The 12338-nt window shown below is 38.2% G+C and overlaps 1 protein-coding gene across 4 annotated transcripts in view; it reads left to right on the top strand.

The window, feature by feature from the left end:
* The window catches only part of smarcd3b (SWI/SNF related, matrix associated, actin dependent regulator of chromatin, subfamily d, member 3b), a 41833-nt gene extending 37767 nt beyond the window's left edge, over window positions 1-4066 (top strand). For all 4 annotated transcript variants that reach the window (XM_036596336.1, XM_036596337.1, XM_036596338.1 and 1 more), the window contains 2 exons: window positions 428-529; window positions 644-4066. In XM_036596336.1, coding sequence (XP_036452229.1) covers window positions 428-529; window positions 644-697 — 156 coding nt within the window. In that variant the 3' untranslated portion in view covers window positions 698-4066. The remainder of the gene's footprint in view (window positions 1-427; window positions 530-643) is intronic.
* The last annotated feature ends 8272 nt before the right edge of the window (window positions 4067-12338 follow it).

The following is a 12338-nucleotide window of genomic DNA, read 5'->3' on the forward strand; positions in this document are numbered from 1 at the left end:
ACTTTTCCACCAGCCTGATCTGCAGAGTTTGTATTTTTGGGATCCATTTGTTAAAATTTCACATATATTTTATCCTGTACAAATTTACAAATTGACCAGTCAGATCTCTTACACATTACGCAAATTACATTACAGAACATCCTCTGGTAAAACTAATCCAGCTCCAATAGTGCTTAACTCTTCTTTCAGCTCCAGAAGTGCATTGATATGTTGTCACACTACTGTACTACTCAAATGGTGTATATCCGTACATGGATTTAGATATAGCTATGAGCTTAATAGATTGTGGGTAGTTTTAGAGGCATACATAAGCAAAAGAATCACACATTTAACACAGATTGAAGAAAGTGGATCTATGCTAATTGTGACACTGTCAGAATTCTGGGGGGGCCTAGCCTGCTAATGAGTACATCCTGATTGTTTGCAGTTGATGACTGATGTTGTTGGGAACCCCGAGGAGGAGAGAAGGGCCGAGTTTTACCAGCAGCCCTGGTCTCAGGAGGCAGTCAGTCGCTATTTCTACTGCAAGGTGAGACTGCTTTCTATCAGATCTATTTCAAGCATTTTTAAGAGTGCTACCACCAAGGAATGTCACTCTGTCACGTTTAGGTCAGTCTGACTGTTTCACATGTTATTCTCCTAGATTCAGCAAAGGAGGCAAGAGCTGGAGCAGGCCCTGGCTATGAGGAATACTTAGACTGCAGCTAGACCTCAGCAACCACTCTGACAACCCTTCTTTAGTCTGAGCCACATGGATGCCCCTCATTATCCTCATATGTTTTTTTCTACAGAGAGTGTGTGTGTGGGTGTATATGTCTGTATGTGTTTGTCGTCACTGTGACCCAAGGCCCAATCACGCAAAGCCGTTTAGAGGAGCTCTCCCATTTGTCCCTCTCAACCAATCCTGGTGCTCTGACCCATAACATTTGCATTAGAGTAGAATACTGATGAACCTACAAGTCACATGATTGATTTTGTAATAATACCAGTACAATCTATCAGCTGCCAGTGGATGTAATAATAAGCTCTACACTGTACCCCTGATTATATATGTATAAACAGAAGTGAACAGTTTCTGTTCCCTTTGCAATCTTGTGTTTTAATAAGCAGTAGTGGGCAGTATACCAGTTAAACTGGTGTACCGTTTGAAATTCTTCCTCAGGTATGGATTTTGTCATAACCGTTACATCTGTATGCTACAAATAAGCGCAGATAATGTGACATGTAAGCAGTTCAAACTACGCTAACGTTCGCCCGTTGTGTGGTCAGCTGTGTAATCTGTTGCATATGAAGTAGTCCACTGTTTTTGGGCCAGTGGATATAAAGGAATGGCCGGCCTTTTGGGGATAGCTTTAGTCTAATATGGATACCAGACTGATTGCCATGCTTCCTCTCATACTGCCTGAGATACTGCCTGACTATAAGCCACACTTGACGATCTGAGGCACTAGTATATGGGACACAAATGACATGGGAAATTGGACAAATTTCTCAAGTCATTTGCTGCTAAATGTTCTTGGACGTTTTAATTTCTACAAGGCTGAGGTTGGCTTCATATTGAGCAGTTTCTTATTCAGATTTCCTGTTCCACCTTAAATGGTGCAGCAGGTACATTCAAACGAATTTCTTAAGTCATTTGCTGCTAAACGTTGTTTGACATTTTCTTTTCTACATGGCTGACGTTGGCTTCTTTTTGGGCAGTTTCTGATTTGAAATTCCCGCTCCACCTTAAATGGTGCAGCAGTTACATTCAGGTGCCTGTACAGGTGCCAGAATATAACTGCTTCTTAGTTTGAAGTGGAAAAAAATTAGAACAAAAAGCTGCCCTATGTGTTAGAAAGTATTAGACAGCAGTATTGACATAGGTGTGGTGTGAAATATGGTTCTTATTTAAAAGTGAAGAGATAACTCAGAATAATAAAAATTGAGGGTTTACTTAAGCGTCTAAAATGGTTTATATTTGGAAATATACATATACAGTTATATATACCAAAACTGTCCAAAATTTTAATATACCATGATACATATTTTTGCCCACTACTACTTTAAAGTAATTTGAATTGTTATCAGACTCAAGCTTGTCATGAAAATGGGACATTCTTCTCTATCAGTTCTTGCTTCATTAGCATTTATAATGCATGGGGCCCATAACGTATGTCTTGGCATTCTGTACTATGAAGTATATCAAGCTGAGCCGCTGGACAGCAGCAGATACAGGAAATTCTGCCTTCTACAGCAGAATATTAGCATTTGGCTGACATTATTGTAATAGCAAAACTCAGTAAAAGTATTTAAAGATTGTTTTGCTGTCTTTAGCTTATCTTGAGGGGGACAGATGAAAGTTGTTGTGAACACAAGAGGCACATTAGACAAAAACAATACTGTCCTGTAATTTAAGGCAGTAGTGCAGCCGCTTCATTAAACAAGGTTAAATTGTGTAAATACTGGGGCGCAGATTCATGAGTTGTCTCTCCGATTAGCTGTAAGATATTATAAATGTGTTTATACGTTTGACCCAAAACATGGACGTTGTGGGACATGAACAGTACTGTTCTCGACATCTGTTTCCGGCCTGTTTTGAGAGTCCCTTCGTGTTTGATGTCTACCAAAGGTCACAAACTCTTAGGTTTTAAGTATTTATTAAGTCATTTCATAATGAAGGGCACCAACTAGTTGTTAGACATTAAATATATAGAAATTAGACAAACTAAATATCATGTTTAGTTTGGAATTTGAAGAAAAACACCTCAGTCACACACCACACCTTTTAAAACCTTTTGCACTAAGTGGTTTTTCATCGTTAACTGTCACTTGAAACAAACAAGGGAATGAAATGAAGGACAGCTTATTTTGTTAATATAGTCCCGTAATCTCATTGGCTGTGCGTGTTCTCAGCCCTCTACTGGATCTTAGCATTCAGGTGGAGGCTGACCGGTGTCATCCAATCAAGTACCTGAGATCATCAAACTTCTTCTCGTTGAGGAGAGTTATGTTCACCCGTTTTTTGTGGAACCTCAAGAAGTTAAGAGGGTCTGTTTCATTTTCTAAGGCCTATGCATGCTGCATGGACAGAGCTTTTTATACTTTCATACAAGGACGTTTAAAACCCTTCTGACCCAAAGGGAGGAGTTCAGAAGAGCACTGGCCCATGGTGACTGGGTCAAACCTACGAATGGACTACGCAGAGACCCATTTGGGTCATCTTACTGTTAAGTCTTCTGTCTTCTTGTTGTTTTGTCTTTGTAAAAGACCTAGTGATTTTAGTATTGGGAAAGAAAAATAGAAGCACACAAATTGATTTCTACCAGGACGCGGACTGCTTTGGTCTGGTTCATCATCAAGACTAGAGCGCCTCCTACTGAACCTCCTGAATCCAGCATCTACACTGAAGCATCACCACTTTGGAAACTGTGGTAGCAGCTAGCTGTTTCAGTATCAACACTTTGGACTTGTGGACTCGACCTTCAACCCTTAACATCTTTTCTGTTTCTTTTATCTCCTGAATGATTTGCTCTCCAAACCAAGTGCTACGAGGGCCAATTAGCACTGTTGTCAATTTAGCGATGGGTTCACTACTATGTATGCCTGTGGCTCAGGGTAGAAGTTGCCCTTTTTCACCAGCTCAACCTCCTAAGGTGAATCTTCCTGACCAGTACACTGGAAACATCAGCACTGGTCTTACATCTGCATTAAAGGGCAACTTCCACCAGCAGTGTGCCTCGGCGATATAGAAGTTGCTACTAACTGTTGATATAAGATCTATGAGCTTTTAGTAGAATGAAGAAGACTGATTGAATGTCTTCAGATAGGTCAGTTTGTACACAGTCAGGGCACATGAAGTATTAGAGAGCAGTATTCTAGGCCTTGTTAAAGTAGTTGGTTGAGCAGGTTGTTTCCAGTGGTTGACTACGATTTCCTTTCTATCTGATTCTGTTGTACGTTTGTTGTATCACCTTGTTCCAGTTTCAGCGGAGAGAAACTAGTGTGAGAGCCACAGCTGTGACTTTGTGGTACGGCGTGGATGTAAATAAACAAGCATTTGCCAAAGTTTGTAAAAGGGACCCGATTCTGAGGCTGTCGTGAGTTTTATTTGAGTGCGCATGAACTGACTGTAAGCTCATTCTGAAAGTCACAGCATACTTAAGAAAGCAGCATATGATACCTTAAAGTGCAGCTAGACTTGTGGGACTTATGTATATACTCACCGAGCATTTTATGTCCACTCACTGTCCACTCTATTAGACACACCTACTTTGTTGGTCTACCTTGTAGATGTGAAGTCAGAGATAGTAGCTCATCTGCTGCTGCACAGTTTGTGTGTCCATGTTTGTTTGGTTGGTGGACTATTCTCAGTCCAGCAGCGACACTGAGGTGTTTAAAAACTCCAGCAGCACTGCTGTGTCTGATCCACTCGTACCAGCACGACACACATCCATGCCACCACCCCGTCAGTGTCACTGCAGTGCTGAAAATGATCCACCACCCAAATAATACCTGCTCTGTGGTGGTCCTGTTGTGGTCCTGGCCATTAAAGAACAAGTTAAAGATGGATTACAGTCATCAGTGTAATTGTAGAACTATAAAGTGCTCCTATATGGTAAGTGAAGCTGATAAAATGGACAGAGAGTGTAGAGACAATGAGGTGTTCTTAATAAAGTGCTCGGTGAGGATATATACACATGTTCAAAAGTTTGGAATCAACTCAAAGGTTTGGAATCACTGTTAATTTTTTTTATTATAATAATAGGATGCTGTTACTCTACAACTTTGCATTCTTCAAATCATTTGTATGAAGCTGTGAAAAAAAGGTAGATGTAGAGCTGTAGATGAGTCCATAATAACGGAGAAATTGTAATAAAATTAATATCCAAAATGCCTCATGTTTGAAACATGGTTATCTACTCTATCAAGAGATTATTATAAATAAGGAATTACAGTATATTGCTAACTATTTAATAACTTTTTGATGTTCCCAAAAAAAGAAATAATGAACAAAACCTTACACTTACACTCACTTGCTTACGCTTACTGAGCACTACACTAATACAAAGAAGGGCCTCCCTTTGTTCTCAAAACAGCTTCAGTTTATCTTCTTCGTGGCATTCCTTCGGAATTCTGGTCCATGTTGACATGACATTGGCAATTCCTGCAGATTTTTCAGCTGCACTCTCATGCTGTTAATCTCCTGTTCAACCACACCCCAACGGTGTTCTACTCGATTCAGATCCAGTGATTGGGCAGGCCACTGAAGACCACTGAACTTAACATGTAACCAGTTTGAGATGACCATGCTAGTAGTAGCCATTAGTAGATGGGTAAATTGTGGCCATGAAGGGATGCACATGGTCAGCAACAATACTTAAACAGGCTGTGGCATTCAAGCCATTGATTAGTCCATGGATTCATGCTGTTGGTGCCAAATTTTGACCGTACTATCTGTGTGTGCCTCAGCAGACTTTGAGATTCATCAGACCAGGCTACGTTTTTCCAGTCTTCAACTAGGTCTGATGAGTTGTGCCTTCTGAGATGCTTTTCTGCTGACCACAAGTGTACAGAGTGGTTATCTGAGTTACCATAACCGTAGCCTTACCATACCTCAACCCAGCTTGAAACAGTCTGGCTTTTCTCCACTGACCTCTCTCAAAGTGTTTCCCTCCAAAGAACTGCCACTAACTGGATGTTTTTTCTTTATTGCACCATTCTGAGTAACGCTAGAGTGTGTGTGTGTGAAAATCCCAGATGTGCAGTTACAGAAATCTGCAATATAAGATCATTTTCACATAATTGTTAGTATTATGTCAAATGCAATGTCCTCCATTCTATTCTGAAATAAAATATATGTTTAAATATATGTTAATATAGAAATGTAGGCTACTATTTCACTTATTTCAGAATATTGCATTTGACATAATGTGTGTGTATATATATATATATATATAGGGTCTGTATCCCTAATCCACACTTGAGTTCCTCCCTTTCATAACTACAGAACTTACTTATTAGTTTCATAGTAGTTTCTAATTTATGTGTAATATTTTCTGAATAATAAGATTAAGATTAATAACTGGATAAAAACCTGCAGATTAAGGGGCTCATTTCTCAGACCAGGTCTGTTATAACAAATCCTGTGCAATAAATTTCTTTGACTTCACAGATAAATCACAATAATCTCTTACTGAAAGACAACAAAGCAGGCCTACAGTAAGTCTTTTGTGATGGATGTGTGCACGTGTTGCTGCGTCCAGTGCAGACAGATGTGTCATTGTCCCTCTCACTGCTTCCCTCTGTCCTGGGGAGGAAACAGGTGGCCGTTTGTGCAGCAGTCTGAGTGCGCATTAATAAGGTCCAGCCTCCTCATCATAAAAAGAGCCCTTTCACTTGCTCTCCTGTTCTCACCCACCCAATCTCTCTCTCTCTCTCTCTCTCTCTCTCTCTCTCTCTCTCTCTCTCTCTCTTTATTACGAAAATCTAGAGGAGTGCAGTACTTAAAAAAATCACATTTATATTTAATTCTACAAAATTGGTTCAAAGTTGAAAACATATTTTTTAAGTGACTTTGACTTTAGACTAGAATCCTTTTGCTTTGAGTGACCTTCTGCCCTCCCTGCTGAAAAAACAGAAACCCCTTTATGTCCTCACCTAAAAAAAAATCGTATGCAGACATCCACAGACAGAAGTGCCCACAGTTTCATTGTGGTCATCCTGTTATAGAGTGGAATCAATGCTTCACTTTCACAACGAACGTTAACCCCAGCTGCCAGCTCACCGTATGTAAATGACTGTGCTTGACTGGTGAAAGAGAGTGACGTAAGATGTGATTTAACCCTAATTATGATGTGACAGAAGTGCGGGGGTGTGACTAACACAACAAAAAAAAGCAAATTAAAATAATTTCAAAATGTAATGGGACAAATTTGGATGACTGTAACATTTTTTTCCTTACAAAAATGTAAATAGATCACTATTAATCCCAGGAAAGTCGTCTTTTACAGCAGCACAAAGTACAGTAAAGAGCAAAACAGAGCAAAAGTATTGCCATAAGCTTTTATACAGATGCATAAATAGAAAAAGTAAAGATATATAATAAAATACTAAAACAACCATAAAACATAATGTGCAGTATAAAAACAAGTAAGTAAAATCGCATAATCATGTATGTGACAAAGCAGTGGTGCATGTCACGTCCAGTGAATGAACCGAGTGACTAAACACTGTAAACGATAACATACGTTAATAGTTGTGCAATATATATACAAACATAAAAGTATAAAGTATCTATTTAAACACACATAAGCACCGAGCTGGTCACTGTAACTTTTTGGAGTAAGCTTTTGTTGTCACTGTGCTACATTTGCTCTGAAACATTTGCTTAAATAAGTACATTTTATTTCAAAAGTTACTTAAAGCAAATGTAACAGAGTAAATGTAGCCTGTTACTGTCCAACTCTGTGACCATCTGTGTGCTTATGTAATGTACTTTTGTTTGTTTTTTTAGAGATAATGTGTCATAAAGTCTATTTGAGATTATTGTATCTGGGAAAAACATATTCTTACTCTTTTGAAATAGAGTTTGATGTAGTATACAAACACTGTTAAAGGTTCAAATCATGTTGAATCCACAGTCCATGTATTTAAACTAAGCTGCACACAGCGCATTTTGAATTCACTGTTTTTGTAATGTTACAGAAAATGTACATATATTTAACTATTCAGCTTAAAGCAGGTTAGCTCAAACTGAAGTCAGAAGGTGCTTGGACTGCATTCAGCTTGGACTGCTTTTTGAATGCAGAGCAATGCAGGACTGCCAATCAGAAGAGAGCTCATTTACATATATCAGTCTTAAAGACACAGTAAAAAGCTTGTTTAATTCTAAGGGATAAAGAGAGGTTGGAAAATGGTCATTTAAAAATGAATTATGACTGTTTATGGTGCATAACACCACACAAAGGTTATAAGCGCACCTCCATTAAAAGATAAAATACAATACAAATTCTGGATATAGGTCTTTTAATAATTTAGCTTGATTTGACTCCAGTGTGTGATGATTAAAATATGGAGTTTGCACAATGCTAATTGGTGGCTATAAGCTTCCACTACTTGTATTAGCCTTGTAGCTCCAGTGCAAAACTAAAGAAGCAAACTTCATGCACCAAACACTGGCTGATCGATTACATTTGTCTCAAGTATTAAAACAGTGTACATTTTTTTGTGGAACTATCAGTTTAAGCTCTCTCTCTCACACTGTCCCTCTATTTCTCTCAGCCCCTCTAGACATGCAGTATGCGTGCTGAATTCCAGCCAGGCAGGAGAAGGCCTGAGGGGGGAAGGGGGGGTTTGAGCCAGCAGCAGCAGAGCAGAACTCATTTACAGCAGCAGCCGGAAGCTGCTTCAGCACAGCCTGCTTACTTCTTTTAGTACTGCCGTGACACTGAGGAGCAGGCAAATTTAACACAAACCCCCAACCACCTTACCTGAGGCTTCTTCTGAAACACGCACTCCCTGCAGAAACCTGCATTTCAACCCGCAGAAGTCATGACAGTATTTCTTTTGATAACAAAAGCATGGTGTAATTCCATATGAATTATTTCTAATATGTAAAAACAAGTAGAGAAATTCTGTTAATTCAAATTTTCAACCAATGCCACACATGTGTTCATAAGTTCAAGAGGAGATTTTTTTATTATGATCTATAAGTGTGTGAATAAGTGAATATGTATGACATCGTCTTAAAATCTCCAGCAAAACACCTCTGACTTTTAAATTATTATTTCAGGCTTTACAGAGTGACTTACACACCATATTTTAGCATGTTTCTCCTGAGTCAGTAATGTGACTTCTTTCAATTTTAACAAAAAAAATCTCACATAGTGCAGCTTTAATGAAAAATTATCGCTGTGTGAACAGTCTTGTTCTATGGAAAAAAAAAAATATTCTTTACATTTTTGTCACATTCTTGTCATTTTCATCTTGTCAAGTCAGAAAGGTGCAGACTCAAATACAGAATGTATTGAGTACATGTAACTCATCATGTAACTCGCTATGTGATTAAAAGTACGATTATTGTCTTTCACAATTTCACAATTCACAATTTCTATGTATTTGCTAATTTAAACATATTGGAAAAAATAAAACATAAAATATAAAGTGTGCAGAGCTGTGCCCTCATGTAGAGGATGTTTTAACTTGGTTTCCCTGAGAAAACCAACAAGGCATGTCATCTGCCCTGGGGCGCAGATACTTTTGCATACAACTGTAGCACAACAACAGCAATAACTTGATTGCTGAGGGCTAATAATCTAATATGTATATGTGTGAGTGCCTTTAGTATGTAGACACTGTGGAGGCGCTCTGTGAATAAGTGAACAAATGCCCAGGATTGAATTCTATATAAAGATCTACTTATTTCTCACAGCCAAAAACTTGAATTGGGAAACTTCCTTCAGCTTCAGATAGAGAGCTCAGAATCCATACGTTCACCCAGACGCTTATGAGTTCAGTTTGGTTTGCTTTCTTTCATTATTTCCAACCATTTAGATATAGAAGCAAAGTTCTCTCTAAGATAGAATCTGCTGCTGTTTCTGATATTAGGACCTGGTATCTGGTGTTGTTCCAATTGATCCACCCCTGCAACACAAATTAGTCCAGCTAACGGGTCAGGGGAAAACCACAATGTAATATTGTACATGAATGTTTGAGGATGGCTTCATGAGGCCTCTTTGGCACTATAATATGATATTTTTGTGAAGACAAACTCACTGCAGAATATCAGCATTTCCCCAGGATTATAAAGCACATTTAACAGATCGTGGAGAAAACTATTTTTCTTACTTTTTAAATAAAGGAGTTTGATGTATTATGCAAAGATTTTTGAACACGTCAGTCTTTACGACACAGTAACAAAAACAGCCTGATTAATTCCAAGGCATTAAAAGTGGTTGGTTAATGGTCATGTAGATATTAATCATAATTATTTTTGGTACATAAAAGCACCTAATTGTCAGAAGAACACTAGGAGAAAAACAAAAAACAAGAAAAATGATATGAGCATACAGGCCCTATTACAGTGAATACTGGTATTATATTATCAAGTAGGCCAATGTTTTTCTACCACTGGCCGCAGACCACAAATAAGCAAAGAAGCACCCTCTGGTGGTCCTTGGGCCAATACTGAGGGGGAGCCAGTGGACCTTTTTGTTTTGAAAATCAGTGAAAAAATAACTGACTTAATAATAAGACAAAGATATTAAACATATTTTAAATCGCTAAAGAATATTAACACATCACCTGCAAGAACAGCACATGAAGCAGCTTCATCTATTTCTTGCCTCCCCTGATGTTTCACTCTATTCACTCTTCCACGCGCAGAGTTTCTATGCTGCTGAAACAAGTACAAAACAAGTTTACATTAGCCTAATATTTAATGTCATATGTTACATATCACTGTATTGAAAATTCCCAACTACAACAGCCCTAATATCAACAAAGCACTGAAACAGAAATAAATGCAGAAAAAGCTTTTTTATGCACGTTTGAAATAAAATTAGGTCTTGACCGAATCTCCTGGACAGTGGGCAATGACAGAGAAGTCAGTGCTAAAGCTCTAAACACAAATTTTCTTTTCTCTTATAGATTATTTTAAAGATGTTTCCCTTAATAGTCAATGTCAGGACCTGAGAAATTTAAAAATAAGCAAAAAAATTGTTCTTTCTTTCTTTGTTGCTTTCTTAAGATAAATAGTTGAGCCTTGGGGTGGAAAAGGTTATCCCTGATATAGACTGTGTGATTAGAAAGCTGATACAGAACAGTAAGGGGTTGCAAAGCTACAGACAGACACAGTGCAGCGGTATCCAAATCGCATAAAACATGAGATAAAACTGTCTGGAAGATTTCTAATAGTGTGAGCTAAATTACTCTGAAACGCATTCAGAATACAAATGATAGCCTTTTTCACAGAAAAAGCTCCTCCTGCCATGACTGAATACCGTTAGTATTCACTTTGAAGCCCTTCAGACAGGAATCAGAGCCTGAGCACAAAGTTAAATATGTCTCAGAACTCTAGAGTGCAGTTCCACTTCTCACAGACCACAGCGCTGCTGAATCAGCTGACAGTTAATAGTTTTAATGTGTAGTAAAATGCCACATGTGGGCCGCACTTCATGAAATGTTTGTTCTAAAAGGCTAAAAGGAGTCAGCATGTTTTACTTAGATTGTGGCTGCTGTTTGATGGAGCACAGGATATTGAACTGGCCTCACATGAAAGCTAACAGGCATAAAGATGGTAAGAGGACGAGAGGCCTCGAGACCTCTATCACGAGAACGCTAAAAGCAAACAAACAGGTGGAGCTGCTTGTGTGCTGCAAATCCTAAATAAGAGTAAAGATACATTATTTTAGGCATTTAAAAACAAATAAAAGTGTCACATTCATTCACTGTTGCTCCAAATTACCAAACCAAGAACATAAATAACACAAACAAACTGTCCTCTGAAGACAAATGCATTTAAATACACCAAGTCTAAGGCTTTGGTCACACTGCAGGCCAAACCGGACTTGTTTTCTTTATAATCCTTTTAGACTGACTGTTCAAATTTCAAGCTACAAGTGACCAAATCTGATTTGTATAGTCAGACTGTAATTCCATTGTTTACATATACACATTGGTTGCCATAGTAACGATGCACGCATGTGTGCGCTGACCAGGTAGGGGCAAACCTAATGGTCTAACTAGCTAACAGAACAATCATGCTCTAATTCACAACACAGTTACACAGTTTAACTACAGCATGAACAGAATTTACCGTTAGCGAAAGCTGACCTGGTCAGCACACTGCTAACAAGCTCAGAGACAGGCTTCAAGTTCAGATCATTCAGCGAAGTAATCACTGTCAACAACAGAGTAGTAAAAAGATGTTACCTAAATTGCTATTAAAGCTTTTACTCTAGAAGTTTCCCATTAATATGACCTAGTATCTCATAATCACTTGGTATCTCATAATTATGACTTCCTATCTAATAATAATGAGATACTGTCATGCTTACGACTTTTAATGATTTAATATCATAGTTATGATTTAGTACGTCATTATTATCACTATTTCTTAATTTTGACTTGCTCTTATATTTATGACTTAGTATCTCATAATTATGAGATAGCAAGTCATAATTATGAGATATTAAGTCATAACTATCAGAAACTCATCATGAGGCATTAAATCATAATTATAAATCATAACTTTCTTAGTAGTCAGTAAGTCATTATGACACAGTCACCTTTTTTCCTTTAAGTGTCAGTAGCAGCTTTCACGAGTGTGAACGTGCACCAGTGACCTTCTTGTCGCA

This window comes from Colossoma macropomum, unplaced genomic scaffold, assembly GCF_904425465.1.
Source record: "Colossoma macropomum unplaced genomic scaffold, Colossoma_macropomum, whole genome shotgun sequence".
Lineage (NCBI taxonomy): Eukaryota > Metazoa > Chordata > Actinopteri > Characiformes > Serrasalmidae > Colossoma > Colossoma macropomum.